The following is a 16,547-nucleotide window of genomic DNA, read 5'->3' as shown; positions in this document are numbered from 1 at the left end:
CAAAACTGCGTCAAAATAAAAGCCAGAAAGTTTCTATGTCAGAAAGGGCTTTTTTATTTTTATTTTTGGCGAGAGTTTTCCACTCACAATTCACGTGATTTCTTAGGACAAGTCGCCTACTACGTAGATGTGTCACACAAGGTGTCTTCAATGGCTAGTACACATGGAGTTCACCTCCACGGTTTGAATAAAGAGTTGTGACTAGGTATGTCGTGACACGGAAGCCATTTCGCAGTCGAGACGGCCGTTAGACCGCTAACCAATTAGAGAGCGCCAGAAAGCACCGAGCGCCGAAAAAGTAGACAAGAGATGCAAACGCACACACGCACAAAATCAACAACAACGCAAAGCTAAAAAAACAACTTTAGAGGTGTGCTCCCTGTGGCTTGTACCTAAGCCTGTATTCCTTGACATTATACACGTTCAAAATCCCGGAACCCCCGCCCAGCGAGGAAGACAACCTCGCGATGGAGAGAGGCAAGACTGTGCTGCGAGAAGACCTGAAGAGATTCAGAAAGGAGTATGCTCAGCCAGTCCAGCTTAGGTCGGTTGATCACAAAAAACACAGATGAGTAAAATAATACGAAAAATTTATCAAATGCCTTTGTACTTTTAGGGATCGTCACTGCGCGATTTTATGATTTCATTGCGCGTGAAGTCGATTAAAACTATTTTTTAACTCGACGATTATTGGGGGGCTGACAGCTGAGTTTATCATTATACAAACTATAATGATAAGCAATTACTATTTTCCTGTTAAATCTTCTGTCGAACTTATGACTTGATATGACATTATAATTTCCTTGAAATATTTCAGGATTTAAAAATATTAATGCTTAACGCGCCAATCAATTACACCCGGGCTTTAGTCTGTGCCCAAGTAGAAAAAAATATTGAATAAAAGAATACTCAGCTTTTTTTCAGTGCAAATTAAAAAGTGCAGTTTCTACTGTTTGTGCTTTAGTCGGTGCGCAAATAGAAAAAAGGATTGAATAAAAGAATACTCAGCTTATTTTCAGTGCACATTAAAGTGCAGTTTCTACTGTTTGTGTTTTTGTCGTTTGCAAATCTGCAGTTTCTTGATTCATCAGTCTTCTTAAGATCATGTTGATACGTTTCATCGCCATTTCTCTGAATAGCCTTCCTCCATACATAGTTACAAGTGGAGTTATACGCAGTTTAGAAGCACCAAGGTGCCCTGGGTTCGACGCATGCAGTAATCAATGTATATACTGAAGTTTGGGCGCATAATTATGTTTGCAACATAGAATACGTAGGGAACAATGAATGTGAGGATGATGTACACGCTTGAAGTCTGTTCTTCTGTCGCTTTCAGTGGTGTAGTTGTTCGATTAAAACTATTTTTTAACTCGACGATTATTGGGGGGCTGACAGCTGAATTTATCATTACAAACCTTTCAATGCGCTAATTGGTGTCGGTCAAGAGTAACGTCAATTGGTAACTAAATGAACAAAATGTAATCAGGCTTTTCCTGGTCAGAATAAGATAGGTTATGGAGCTTTGTGACAGCTTTGTTTTTCTTTATACTTTCATTTCAATGCGCCCAAATGGTTTTGCTCAAGAATAACGTCAATTGGTAACAAAACGAACAACATGTAATCAGGCTTTTCTTGGTGAGAATATGATAAGATATGGCACTTTGTAGTTTATTAATTACGTATTTGTTTTCGTGCATTAGTGGATGATGGACTAGAGACCGAATGCATTTACTATTTTCCTGTTAAATCTTCTGTCGAACTTATAGCTCGCTATGACATTATAATTTCCTTGAAATATTTCAGGCTTTAAAAAATTAATGCTTAACGCGCCAATCAATTACACCCGTGCTTTAGTCTGTGCGCAAATAGAAAAAAATATTGAATAAAGAATACTCAGCATTTTTTCAGTGCACATTAAAGTGCAGTTTCTACTGTTTGTGCTTTAGTCTGTGCGCAAATAGAAAAAAAGTATTTAATAAAAGAATACTCAGCTTGTTTTCAGTGCACATTAAAGTGCAGTTTCTACTGTTTGTGTTTTTGTCGTTTGCAAATCTGCAGTTTCTTGATTCATCAGTCTTCTTAAGATCATGTTGATACGTTTCATCGCCATTTCTCTGAATAGCCTTCCTCCATACATAGTTACAAGTGGAATTATGACGCAGTTTAGAAGCACCAAGGTGCCCTGGGTTCGACGCATGCAGTAATCAATGTATATACTGAAGTTTGGGCGCAAAATTATGTTTGCAACATAGAATACGTAGGGAACAATGAATGTGAGGATGATGTACACGCTTGAAGTCTGTTCTTCTGTCGCTTTCAGTGGTGTAGTTGTTCGATTAAAACTATTTTTTAACTCGACGATTATTGGGGGGCTGACAGCTGAATTTATCATTACAAACCTTTCAATGCGCTAATTGGTGTCGGTCAAGAGTAACGTCAATTGGTAACTAAATGAACAAAATGTAATCAGGCTTTTCCTGGTCAGAATAAGATAGGTTATGGAGCTTTGTGACAGCTTTGTTTTTCTTTATACTTTCATTTCAATGCGCCCAAATGGTTTCGCTCAAGAATAACGTCAATTGGTAACAAAACGAACAATATGTAATCAGGCTTTTCTTGGTGAGAATATGATAAGATATGGCACTTTGTAGTTTATTAATTACATATTTGTTTTCGCGCATTAGTGGATGATGGACTAGAGACCGAATGCAATTACTATTTTCCTGTTAAATCTTCTGTCGAACTTATGACTTGCTATGACATTATAATTTCCTTGAAATATTTCAGGCTTTAAAAATATTAATGCTTAACGCGCCAATCAATTACACCCGTACTTTAGTCTGTGCGCAAATAGAAAAAAAATATTGAATAAAAGAATACTCAGCTTTTTTTCAGTGCACATTAAAGTGCAGTTTCTACTGTTTGTGTTTTTGTCGTTTGCAAATGTGCAGTTTCTTGATTCATCAGTCTTCTTAAGATCATGTTGATACGTTTCATCGCCATTTCTCTGAATAGCCTTCCTCCATACATAGTTACAAGTGGAGTTATGACGCAGTTTAGAAGCACCAAGGTGTCCTGGGTTCGACGCATGCAGTAATCAATGCATATACTGAAGTTTGGGCGCATAATTATGTTTACAACATAGAATACGTAGGGAACAATGAATGTGAGAATGATGCACACGCACACCTTCGTCTCTTTGATCCGCCAGGCATGGATCTTATGCAGGTACACTCCCTTTCCGCTTTCAACTTTTTTCCTCCGATCACTTAGATACTTAGTAGTTCTGATAGTAATAAACAAGAACGCAATGCATGGAATAATGATGACAAGAAAGCTAGTTGATAGGCATTTCTTGAAAAGCGTGTCCATGATAGGTTGGCAGGAGATAGTGTATTCCGTTTGACTTGTGACCACCGGGATAGCATCTAGCTGTAAAACCTGTAGGAAACCCAATAGACCGCCTCCCAGCCAGATCCCCAAGAAGCATACCTTTATCATGGATTCAGATGGAATAAAGAAAGGATGGAATATCGCACAGTACCTCTCTATCCCAAGCAGCAACAGATTAAGCACCGTTATAGAGCCCATAGCGTGGACAGGAAGTCGAGTGGCACGGCAGCTCCATGTTGTTGAATACATGTCCGCGAAAAGTTGGGCTGTGTGCAATGGTGCCACGAGCAAAGCTGTGAGAAGGTTTATGATTGCAAGGTGTCTTTTTATCTGAATAAGAGTTTGACCCAGCATTATTGGGGAAGTACCACTGCGTGCTTTCCGCCTATTTTGAGCAGAAAGCTGATTGATTGCGAGAAGTAAGATCGAATTTGAAGTGGCACCTACAACAGCGATGAGTAGAAGACAGCAAAAGAAGAAAATTTTGATCTCCTGACCAAAAGGAGAAAATCTGTACCTACTATAGCTTGCGACAGTGATGTTACCATCCACTCTTTGAAGTGGTATTCTAATTTTGCTTGTGTTACCTGTCGCCATGAGGCTTCAGAACTTGTTTGAGGCTTTGTCACGGTTCAGATGGTTAACCTCTGGAACTGACTTGAAAAGCAGCTTGTGAAATAGCGCGATTTCTTTCTGCTTCGCCGCCTTCTGCCTTTTAAAGCCGCAGGATTAATGTTAGCGAAGTGACAGCGGAATGAATTGGTAATACTTTCTTTACGATGTGTCAATTGGTGTCACTGAATAATAACGTCAATTGTCAACAAAATGAACAATATGCAATCAGGCTTTTCCTGGTCAGAATATAATAAGATATGAAGCTTTGTAGTTTATTAATTACATTTTGTTTTCGCGCATTAATGAATGATGGACTAGATACTGAATGCAATACCTATTTCACTTAGCGTGGGACGTTATTTCCTCAAAATCTCTGTTGAACTCTTTTGACATTTTTTCAGGCTTTAAAAGTACGTAGCACGCCGATATAGCTGCAAAGCATAGTCTTTTGATGTACATAGATAATTTTTTTCATAAAAAGAGACTGAAGAGTGATTTTCATAAACCCGGGAATACGTTTAAGCTGATTTTACACTAAAACACTCTAATGTCTTTCTTGCTCAGAGGCGTAGCAGGCGTCGGACGTATTGGGGGGGGGGGGGGGGGGACGATACTGGAACAGTAAGAGACGGCCACGCTCCCACTGGTCGTTTCCTTGTAATTTTTTTAGTGTATATGGGGCGAAGGCACGTGTACCCAGTGCCCCATCATATCTCGTGCCCTGGTTCCTTAAAGGTCTATTTACTTAACCCTAGATCAGCGCCTAATCCCGGGTTAAAATTCGCTAATGGTAGGTTAGCTAACCTACGGATAACTCACCGTTCCCGAAAGCCAAGAATTCCCCGATTTATTTACTCTGGATTAAGCAAGTGAAAAACTTTACAAAGGATACCCAGTAGATCAATAGTGGGCAACCCAAATTTACCATTGGTGGTTTTATTTTCGCGAGAGAAGCCCCAGAACACCTCTACATCTATTTATCTCCATTTCATTGCCAAAAATGTCATTTGCAGGATTCTATTTGGTGCGTGAAACTACTAGCGAGACAGATTCATTTCAAGTATAAATTTCATGCAACTTTCTGTCTGTCCCACCGCAATTTTCGAGTCAGCATCGCAACGAATGTTGCATAAAGCCCCGTGCAAACTGCGCCAGCACCAGCCAGCATTGCTGGCAAATTCTTGCTCGACTGACCACAAGACAAAGGAAATGTCAGAAATTCCATTTCCCATTTTGACATTTTCTTTGTCCTATAGTCAGTCAAACGAAATTTCGCAAGCAATGCTGGCTGGTGCTGACGCAGTTAGGGCTTAATAAAGCGACAACTTATCCCTACATTGTTTTTGTGTAACGTATTATTTGTCGGCAACTTCATTTTATGAAACTTTAGTTCTACTACAAAGTTTGGGAGTCCTGCGTTACGCCAACTAAACCGTAGGTTAGCGAGTTAACCCACCTCGCGAGCAGGGTTAGATTTTACCTCCAAACTAACCCAGAGTTAGCGCTATAACCAGCGTTTCGGAAACAAAACTAATCCGGGGGTAAAATTTAATCATGGGTTAGGGCAAATTTAACCCTGGGTTAGCGATAATCGGCTTTTCAGGAACCGGCCCCAGGAAATCCAGTTGCAGATGCGCCCTTTTTTTTCAATTATGTTTCAAGCATAAACTAACTTTGACTTGGGAGTCGGTTTTATTTAGAGTCTTTTATCCGTGATTAGAATAACACATAAGTACATCTTACATTAAAGAATACAAGAATTATGTTGTTATTTCATATATTAATACAAAAACTGTCTGCAAAACGCAATATATTTAAATAAAAAGTAATATTTGTGCATGTTAATTTTATATGATATTGCAAAAACACTCATATTTCTCAATGAACGTTTGCTAAGTGTCACGTAAATTTACAAACCGTTTGTAAATGTACGTGAGAGTTTTGGCAAAAATGTAAAATATATTTCAGCCGACCTCATTAATAGAGGCCGTCGTTTTTAGACTCCATTCGAATGATTTGGGAAAACCCTTTATCGGTACTTCCAATATAAATATTCGTGTCATTAGTATTGTAAGAAATGACGGACAGCATATTTCACAAATGTTCATACTAACACCGGAACACGGGTAATTCTGTGCATACTATACTACTCATGACTCTTTCCCCAGGGTTCTAAACGGCATCCGTCACTGGGTGGATAACCATTTCTACGACTTCGAGCGTGACGCGCAACTACTCAAAAAGCTGCAGGTCTTCCTTGAAGAAGTAAACGGCAAAGCGATGCGTCGCTGGGTGGAGTCTATCAACAAAGTCATCGAGAGGAAGGTAAACTTAATCTCTTACTGCTGTTTGCAATATCTAGCGAACTCTCGCCGACGATTTGGAACGGCTAAATCGCCTTCATGGCTTCTGTCATTCAAAATCCTTAAAGCGTTTTTTATTGGACAGCGCTGAAATGGTTTATCAATCACGCCACTCCTCCGCAATGTGCTTTTCAAACAAAAAGTATCGAATGTATCCTTTAGTTTGAACGATGGAAGCGTGTTTTCGTGATCGTGCTGTGATTGAGAACTCCCGAGATCATGAGGATTTGTCGTGATCTCGTAACGTTATCGTGATGATTTGCCGTGATTTTTAATCACTATTTCATCAGCAAATTGAATTACTTTTATTTCAGACATCTTGGGATACTGGTAGCATGGCCCCTGAAATAACGTTCGAGAGAGACCCCCCTCAAGTTGAATGGCATCTTGCGAAAGACATCGAGAAGTTTGATATCCTGACGGTAGGAAAGCATTCCCTTGTCTGTTCTTTCTGTCACTTAACCTTTTATCACTGATTTTGATCATAAGCCTTCAAGACAGATTCAAACCCACTTGTTTATCATCTATATGGTGGATCTGTTTATCGTCTATATGGTGGGTCTGTTTATCGTCTATATTGTGGATCTGTTTATCGTCTATATTGTGGATCTGTTTAACGTCTATATGGTGGATCTGTTTATCGTCTATATTGTGGATCTGTTTATCGTCTATATTGTGGATCTGTTTATCGTCTATATGCTTGATCAGACAATAGGGGACTATTGGTGGTACTTTGATATTTGAAAGGGAGACGAAACATCGCTATTGATAGCCTCGATCACGTAAGCAGCGAATAATTATCTCGCATTGAAAGTTAGTATAGTGTTAGTACAGTTTGTTTTAAAAAATCAAATAACTATGAAAAAGTGTTAAAAACCACACCCTTTCCCCATTCTGCCAGATACTTTCTAAGGGCAAATGCTCCATATTAATAACCAGACTAATAACCTTACCAAGTAGAGTTCTATTATTAATATCCAAGCTGTTGTATTCATTCTAGCTCCACCCCATCGAGATCGCACGCCAACTGACCTTGCTGGAGTCAGAGCTCTACAGGTTCGTATACAGACAGCCCTCTCGTATCCCAGGGACAGATGCACCCTAATCCTCTCATATCCCGAGAAATATCCTTTGTACCCACCCCTCCCATCCCACAGGGACATTCACACACGCCAGGGTCCAACCCTCTCATATCCTACGAATATCCTCGCATCAGAGTCCACCCTCCCCATCCCAAGGGTACCCATACACGCCAGGGTCCAACCCTCTCATATCCTACGAATATCCTCGCGTCAGAGTCCACCCTCCCCATCCCAAGGGTACCCATACACGCCAGGGTCCAACCCTCTCATATCCTACGAATATCCTCGCGTCAGAGTCCACCCTCCCCATCCCAAGGGTACCCATACACGCCAGGGTCCAACCCTCTCATATCCTACGAATATCCTCGCGTCAGAGTCCACCCTCCCCATCCCAAGGGTACCCATACACGCCAGGGTCCAACCCTCTCATATCCTACGAATAACCTCGCGTCAGAGTCCACCCTCCCCATCCCAAGGGTACCCATACACGCCAGGGTCCAACCCTCTCATATCCTACTATTATCCTCGCGTCAGAGTCCACCCTCCCCATCCCAAGGGTACCCATACACGCCAGGTTCTGACCCTCTCGTACCCCAAGGATAACCTCTCTAGCAAGGGTCAAACACTCTCACACCCCAAGGATATCCATGCATGCCAGGGTGTTATCCTCTCGTACCCCAGGGACAACCTTGTGCACCACCCCATGGATATCCATGCATGCCAGGGTGTTATCCTCTTGTACCCCAGGGACAACCTTGTGCACCACCCCATGGATATCCATGCATGCCAGGGTGTTATCCTCTTGTACCCAGGGACAACCTTGTGCACTACCCCATGGATATCCATGCATGCCAGGGTGTTATCCTCTTGTACCCCAGGGACAACCTTGTGCACCACCCCATGGATATCCATGCATGCCAGGGTGTTATCCTCTCGTACCCCAGGAACAACCTTGTGCACCACCCCAAGGATATCCATGCATGTCAGGGTGTTATCCTCTCGTACCCAGGGACAACCTTGTGCACCACCCCAAGTATATCCATGCATGCCAGGGTGTTATCCTCTCGTACCCAGGGACAACCTTGTGCACCACCCCATGGATATCCATGCATGCCAGGGTGTTATCCTCTTGTACCCCAGGGACAACCTTGTGCACCACCCCAAGTATATCCATGCATGCCAGGGTGTTATCCTCTCGTACCCAGGGACAACCTTGTGCACCACCCCTTACATAACCTCTACAATCCAACCAGCCATTGTCTCACCTCCCAACGATTCCTCCCTCCCACAGGGCCGTGCGTCCTTCAGAGCTTGTCGGCAGTGTTTGGACGAAGGAGGACATCAAGCACTTGACTTCCCCAAACCTTCTGAAGATGATCCACCACACCAACAAGATCACCGTCTGGTTTGAGAAAAGCATTGTGGAGATGTCAAACTTGGAAGAGCGGGTGGCGGTGCTTACGAGAATCATAGATATACTCACTGTAAGTAAACTATTAGAAGAACAGAAGCAGAAATATGGGAAAAAATCATTTTCTTATGCCTATGTTACCTATGTTATAGCCTGACTACAGACTAAAATGCTAATATTTTTTTATCTGTAGGTTTTCCAAGAGCTGAATAATTTCAATGGCATCCTAGAAGTAGTAAGCGCACTAAATTCCGCGCCAATCTTTAGATTGCAGCACACGTTTGCGGTAAGGAAATGCGTTTTTTCTCTTCTAATTTCCTTTTGCCGGAAGAATTAAATTATTCCCACCTCCTCTTCCGCTTATTGTGCATTCCAGGAATTAACTGGCAGAAGAGCCCAGGTCTTGGAAGAAGCGAAAGAGTTGAGCAGTGATCATTACAAGAAGTACATCGAGAAGCTCCGCTCAATCAATCCGCCATGTGTACCATTCTTTGGTATGTATGGCAGAGAGCTGCCCTGTAATCTCCATACCACTGGGTCCCCGTATCAATTCCCAGTTTCGATACAAGTCCCAAAATCCAACCCTTTTGGTCCCAGTTGTCTTCGTTAGTCAGACATGCTGTTTAGCGGTTGCACCTTACTCTGTTTTGACTCGACCACATCTTAATTAAATGCGTTACACCCTAGAGTGATAAGCTTTTAACATTTATGTATTTATTTCCATAACAACATATCAGGCCAAAGTCTGATTTACTGACTTTGTTTTGTTTCAGGAATGTACCTCACAAATATTCTCAAAACGGAAGAAGGGAACCCTGATTTTCTTCCCAACTGCCCCGAAGGCATCATTAACTTCAGCAAAAGGTGGGACCGCTACTCAACTCACCTTGTTGAGCCTCGTGAAATATTATTTGTTGTAGTAACACACAAACATTCGCAAGTTTTGTTGCAAAAAGTAGAACGACCTTTCTGCAACAAAGTTTTTCAATTTTTTGTTGCGAGACAAGTTGGATAATTTTGTTGCTCAAATGACCGTGCCTCAAGATATTTCAGTATTCAAAATAAGATTAAAACGACAGTGTTACGCGATTCGGGTAAGGATCCAGGGTCGTAAAGGCTTTGTAAGATGCGTTTTTTTTTTATCATGAAGCGGATATTATGATTTTACTTCATTTTTGTTATTGTAGGCGAAAGGTAGCAGAAATCACGGGTGAAATACAACAGTACCAGAACCAGCCGTATTGTCTCAGAGTCGAAGACTCCATTAGGGTGAGTAGACATTTAATATAAGTGGACCTTTGAGCTTAGTGGACCTTTTGGTTAAGTTGACCTTATTGGAGGGCCAATTATTGAATTTTTTTATACAATGTTTTATATTCCACAATTTTAGTCGAAAATATTGCAAATAGTTATTTCGAATCAGCTGATGAAAATGAATGTTTTCTCGCACTTGTTTGATAGGATGAAAGAGTTGCGGGTGACAGAGCATTTCTAACGCATGTATTGTCATTCGGGTTGTAGGAATACCTGGAAAATCTGGACCCGTTCAATGGACGCGATGACAAAGAAATGGAGGATTATTTGTACCGGAGCTCTTTAGAAATCGAGCCGAGAAATTGTGAAAAGCTCCCAAAATTTGTAAGTACCGAGTCATACTTGATAGATATTCCTTTGACCCGGCGAAACCCAACCGACAGAATTTTCTATCCATCATAACTTTATTTTAGCCTTTTTAGAACCAGGGAATTTTCTTAATTGACCCGAATAGGGTTTTCTTCTGGCCCGGTGCGTAGGTAAGGTAACTTGGCGGTGAAAAGCTGTAAATATGTTGTCCCGGTACAAAATTGAATGAAACAGTGAGCGTTTGAGATTTAAGTTATTTAACTTCAGTTGTTTGCATTATTGGCTCTCTAAAACAACTAGATATGTCCTGCCTTGCTTAACAGTCAAATTATCGAGATTTCATTAGCGGGCAATATATGTTTATCCTTTTCAGACGAGAAAGACGGAGATGAACCTCAAGTCTCCTGGCACCAAACCAGGCTTCCAAGGATCACGCCTCTCCATTAGTTCCCAACCCTCGCTCAGGCGGACTATGTCACAGGCCTCCGCAATATTTCAGTCTGACTTCGAGGTGTTCTCGCCGACATCTTCGACGTTCCACGCAAGTCTACCGCGAACTCCGTTGTCGGCGTCGACGTTTATACCCAGCGAGACTACTCCACAAATCCCCGAGTCCCCTACGGACGCGGACGATAACGAGCCAGATTACGTTAACATTGAGAACTTTCCCGAGGGGGAAGAGTCACCACCTCCCGTCCCCCCACCGCCGAGTTTACCCCCAAGACCAGGAAAACAGAGGGCGACTTCGGTGACTTCAGCCCACGAGGAGCGAGCGCCGCCTGCTCACTTGGTCCAACGAATGAATTCAATGCCATTGATAAGTACGGGTTTCAAAATGGAGAACGATCAGTTACCAGGACTTCCTCCAAAACCAGACAGACCGCTCTCACTACAAAGAGACGCTAATGCCCCACCACTACCCCCCAGGCACCCCCTAAGGGTATCGCCAACTACACCCCCACCCCTCCCCCCACGGTCATCTCACCCAAGTATTGAACTTAAACCGAGTATACCCCTCCCCCCTCGGTTTGCAAATGTCAATGATGTGAAGTCGAGTGCGCCTAAGAATGGGCCTGAGGAATGTGCACCGCCGGCTTTGCCGCCTGCTTTACCGCCTAAAACGCGTAAATCCTGATGCTGTACGCGATAATTTGGTATTCATTTTGGCGGGAATATTTTCGTCACGCATTCCTCAATCACTTGAATGTCTCCGTCTAGGAAGTAGAGTGGTTTTCATTAACCCGTGGAGCAAAGTGTGATAGTCAAAGTGTTATAGCAAGTTAAACACAAAAGAGAACAATGGAATTAGATAACAATAAAGTGTAATATGCTAAAATGTGGTTCACGGGCTAATGAAAATCACTATTACTATAACGCTAGTTTAGTTATCGAAGTAAAATTTGAATATTTCAAAATAATATTTTTAAGTGGTGTGCCTAAGAGAGCCACATCTTTCTCTAATCAATATTTTTTTATCGAATGCTTTCTTAAAATAATTAAATTCTGTATATTTTTATACTTTCACGAGGGCCTTGCCACAACTGTCGACTAGGGTAAAAGTAGGCTTGTTTAGTAGGATTTATCGTTATAATCTCATGCCGGGAAATGCCCGAGACAGTTAGACGGATGTTATATCTTGTTAAACAGGTTTTTTTTAGTGATATTCTACACTTTTTCCACCTAATGGCTACTTCCCAATTAGGGAAACAGTTATACATCTATTTCAAATGAGGTCGCACTCGGAAAATTCGTCTTGTTAATGAAAAAACGCCCCCAAAATTTGATTCTCAAACGAGACAAAGATTCTGGTGCCAGTTCCTAGAAAGCAGCTTAGCGCTAACCACAGATAAATACCAGTGGCCTAGCCCCCCCCCCCCCCCCCCCCTAGCAGCCAAAAATACAGTATATCTAAAATACAGAAGAAAATGCCTTGAAAGTCCCTTTTTTGGGCCCCCTCCTATTAAAAAACCTGGCTACGCCGCTGTATACCGGCTATCTTGACATTTGATTGGATAAAAGGGGCATTCATTCCTGGGTTAGCGTTAACCCCGCACGGGCAGGGAGCGCTTTGTGACTCCAAACGCTGGGGGCTGTGAAGGAGACTAGCGATAACCTGCTTTCTAGAAACCCGGCCCAGGAGGTCGTGAAACAACTATTTTGGCTGTAACATCAAAAATACAAGCAATCGTTCTCTGGCTATTCAAAACAGCGTGGCATGGATTATGCACTGTGTCGATCTCTAGCAAAAATAAAACATTCGTGTGCAGATAAACAATAGTCGACTTTGTAAGTAAATGCAAATATGCAAATGTCAGAGGAAACATTCCTTAGGTAGAATAAGTAAAACATAAATAAAATAAATTTTGACAAATCCGTCTCTGAAATTCTACTTTCCGAGAAATGGATTCGGCTCGGAGTTATCGTACATTCAGAAATGATGGTATCTATATTTCTCTTTTTGGAAATGTAAGATGTTCGAAAGTAGAAACAGTGAGTCTGAGAGGGGGTGCGCAGTCAAAGGTATCTTATGGAAAAATGATATTTCTTGGTGATCTTTCAATAAGACATATGACCCACTTTTTGGCTGCCAAGCGCACCTTTGTTTATGCACCTTAACTTGATTTGACTCTAAACCCATCCTGCTAAGCCCCATTTAAAAGGTACCAGTATTACTGCAAAAAAGGCAATACATTGATGTCTCTGCAAATATTGTCTTATTGTCATCCGAGTGAATTGGAGCTAGGGATACTGGCTGGCATTGGCGCTCTTTCATAGGGATTTATTAGAGACTAGTCAAGAAAATGACGCTGACATTATTGCCTCAACCTTGCTTTTTAAGTCTTGTTTTTCTTTTAACTAAACACGAAACCGCACTATAAACGGGCTAGGACCGCCTATATTAGCCTTAATTTGCTTTTATATCGTTCATTTCGAGGGAAACAATAAATACCATACATTTTAAGGCTGTTTCAATAACTCAAGTAAGATATAGACAAAATCTTTCACTTAATTCAAAGCGCTATCAAGAGGGGCTCTTGTCATCCAGCGATTGACAACTGAAAATGATGCATATGCCTTTAAATAGCGTATAATGGGATGTACAGTAACACAAAGCTTAAGTCATTTTAATAACCCTTTATTATACTTCAATATATTGTCAGAAATCATCCAGTGGTTTCATTACTTCACATTAATTTGTGAAGGACATTACACTTAACTCATCCTCGGAAACCCAGGGGTATTTTCCTCTAACGTGTGAAACGTTAGAGAAAAATACCCCTGGGTTTCCGAGGATGCACTTAACTAGTCTTAGCTGGTTTGCTCTTTAGAAGTAAAAACAAAATATTTTTCCCCTTGAGAATTGACACACTCCCACTCCGGAGTCAGATATCAGACTTCATTAAAGTTAAAGAAGCCCATTCACAATATTCTGTAGGCGTTAGACTAAGTTCAAACATTGTATTATCAATGTGCCATATTCAATGCAAATAAAGACGAAACAACAGACTTGATTCATTAGCATGCATTTGCATTGAATACAGCTTGTGGATAAAGCCCTGTGCAAACTGCGCCAACACCCGCCAGCATTGCTGGTGAATTCTTGCTCAACTGACCACAAGACAAAGGAAATGTCAGAAAGTCCATTTCCCATTTTGACTTTTCATTGTCCTATAGTCAGTCAAGCGACAATTCGCCAGCAATGCTGGCAGGTGCTGGCGCAATTTGCACGGGGCTTAATACGATGTTTGAACTGAGCATTAGAGATTTTATTAGGCAAGGAAAACCGGCATTCCACTTTTATGGCCACCATTGTGGACATGGATGACTGATATTTGAAAATGAAAGATTGTGAGTGAAAATGGTGGGGGTGGGGGGTGGTGCCCCTTTTTCACAATCCTCCATGTATTTTACAAATTGGTGGCCAAATAACAAATTTCCTCTGGGTTTTTTAACTCAATTTCAACGCCTACAGGAGAGCAGACACCCAATCCCCTCTAAGTGACAACCAAACCATGTGTTTTCCAGCACACCTTGGCTATAACCTTTTTAAGCAATATGCTTTACTGAAGTACACACCTTAAAAGGGACAAGTTGGGACCTTCGGGTTTAGGATGTTACAATACATACAATCTCTTATGTGCAAGAAAACTGAATACTAGTAAAAGAGAGTAGTAGAAAACCAGTATTGTATTCCTTGAATGTGAGTCCTTTTTGGGAGAATTCTAAGATAAATATTTCAATACAAACCATTGCAACATTATCATATAATTAGCCTAAGGGAAGGCAGTTTTAAAGCATTACTGCAGAAGTAGATGGCCAACAATAGTCTGAAAACAAAAATCAAAAGAATAGTTTTAAGAAAATAAGTATGCAGATCTCCTCAAGATTAAGTACCTATTACATTTATCAGTCCTCAGAAGAAAAGCTCAACATGGGATATTCTGTCCCGAAAGATGGTTAAAATGGAGTTTCATCATGCTGACTGATTGGTTGATTCTTCTACTAGTACCCTTGGCAGGTTGGAGGTTTCGCATACAAGTCATAAACCAAGACAAAGCAATCACCAACATAAACTAATACCCAATTTAGAAAACTTTCTCAGTGCAAGGGACAAATGACAAATGGCATTTCCAAGACAGCTCCTTGTGGGTACTAGTTATTTGTAAACATGAGAGCTATAAATAAACCCTGTTGATGCCAGAGCCAGACATTGAAGGCTTTCAATGGATTACTGTATAATTGTTCTGTATTTTTCTGCACTAGGTTGAAATTGGATTTGCTGTTTGCACAGACAATGTTTTTGTAATTAGGTATAAGCACTTTCTTAAATCAAGAATATTCAATCAAGATTCAAGAGTATGGATAACCCAGTATAAAACTAATAATCAGTGACAAATAAAGATAACAAACCTTAGCTTCTTTTACATCTAGTGGACAGGAAATCTGAAACCAATTGCAGTAACAATGTAAGGTTATGAAAATAAGTCTAACAACTCTAATGAGGCTAATGAGTCAGTCAGATATCAGAATATACGGTATCAACAGGGATATTCTGTCCCGAAAGATGGTTAAGAGAATGTTTCATCATGCTGACTGACTATTGAGATATCTACAGATTTTCCAACTCAATTATAGCCAGATTTACAAGGCTGTCAATGTGCTGAAGTAGGTGGTTGCTTAAAAGAGGGAAGCTGGTTGTGAGAGGTTTGAAACAAAATAAGCTCTATTATCCAATTGAAACGTCACCCAAAGAGACGCCAGAGATAAAGCTTAAAAAAGCTGATAGAGCTCTGGTGGTCTCTGCTTGTCTTTTGACAGCCATGGATTCATGAGTGAGACCATTACAGGATAACAAACAAACTAGAAAAATTCGATTTTTACCCTAGTCAATCCACGTCTGTAAAAAAAGGAAAGTAATATTTAATGGAATTTCACTTTTTAAATGACAGCAGTGCTCATGCAAATGTTATGACAAGAAAAGACAACATTAATTCTGCAAGGAATTGGAATTGGTGTAGTGTTTTCTGCATCATTTCTGAGAAACAGGGGTATATCAACTTGAGTTTTTAGGTAAAAAGTAAACATTAACCACAAATCTAAAGCCATTCACAATCAACATCTCTCAACAAGTCTTAGCACCTCTTGCCAAGCTCTCAGAAGACAGCAAACATTCCACACATTTTTCATGTTCACAGCAGGTCGCCCTGTGACATTTTTCTTGATTGTAACAATCCTATGTATTTCGCATTCTTCGCCATGTTATTTTATTGATGTTCCACTGTATGTGGATAGGGAGTTCAAAAACACAAAAGAAACTCAATAATATTATTGTAAAGATAAGTGTATTGAGAGTCAGTTGTAAATGCCAACCTACCTCTATAATATTTCAATTACAGTATACAGGGTCAGCAGCGAGCCTGGAAATCAAGAGTAGTGACAATGTGAGGTTATGAAAACAAAACATAAATGCCCCAGATGAGTCAAATGATTCAGTCAGACTTCAGAATATAAGGTATCAACAGGAATATTCTGTCCCGAAAGATGGTTAAGAGAATGTTT

General features: G+C 40.8%; 2 protein-coding genes and 1 long non-coding RNA gene across 3 annotated transcripts in view; 1 reads left to right on the top strand and 2 right to left on the bottom strand.

Moving 5' to 3' along the window:
- Nucleotides 1–12,858, top strand: part of LOC5513047 (son of sevenless homolog 2) — a 29,580-nt gene extending 16,722 nt beyond the window's left edge. Inside the window, exons 23-33 of the mRNA XM_032382471.2 lie at nt 422–544; nt 6,177–6,333; nt 6,686–6,793; nt 7,372–7,427; nt 8,745–8,937; nt 9,058–9,150; nt 9,241–9,358; nt 9,638–9,728; nt 10,052–10,133; nt 10,386–10,502; nt 10,861–12,858. Of these exons, the coding sequence (XP_032238362.1) occupies nt 422–544; nt 6,177–6,333; nt 6,686–6,793; nt 7,372–7,427; nt 8,745–8,937; nt 9,058–9,150; nt 9,241–9,358; nt 9,638–9,728; nt 10,052–10,133; nt 10,386–10,502; nt 10,861–11,622 (1,900 nt within the window). The 3' untranslated portion in view covers nt 11,623–12,858. The remainder of the gene's footprint in view (nt 1–421; nt 545–6,176; nt 6,334–6,685; nt 6,794–7,371; nt 7,428–8,744; nt 8,938–9,057; nt 9,151–9,240; nt 9,359–9,637; nt 9,729–10,051; nt 10,134–10,385; nt 10,503–10,860) is intronic.
- On the bottom strand, nt 68–4,151 carry LOC125568242. The gene is made up of 2 exons (XM_048729936.1): nt 3,981–4,151; nt 68–3,686 (listed from the first exon to the last, which is right to left on the bottom strand). Exons 1-2 carry the CDS (start codon nt 3,988–3,990, stop codon nt 2,902–2,904), a joined length of 795 nt encoding a protein of 264 aa, XP_048585893.1. The 5' UTR covers nt 3,991–4,151; the 3' UTR covers nt 68–2,901.
- A 1,647-nt stretch (nt 12,859–14,505) lies between the features above and the next one.
- Nucleotides 14,506–16,411, bottom strand: LOC116618603. Its single transcript, XR_004296252.2, has 3 exons — nt 16,363–16,411; nt 15,399–15,431; nt 14,506–14,815 (listed from the first exon to the last, which is right to left on the bottom strand). It is a non-coding gene; the product is annotated as an uncharacterized LOC116618603 (long non-coding RNA).
- Between the last annotated feature and the right edge of the window lie 136 nt (nt 16,412–16,547).

The sequence above is a fragment of the Nematostella vectensis genome, chromosome 7 (assembly GCF_932526225.1).
Source record: "Nematostella vectensis chromosome 7, jaNemVect1.1, whole genome shotgun sequence".
NCBI classification, from domain to species: domain Eukaryota; kingdom Metazoa; phylum Cnidaria; class Anthozoa; order Actiniaria; family Edwardsiidae; genus Nematostella; species Nematostella vectensis.
The sequence above is the reverse complement of the archived record's forward strand: the minus strand, read 5'-3'. Positions and strand labels throughout refer to the sequence as shown.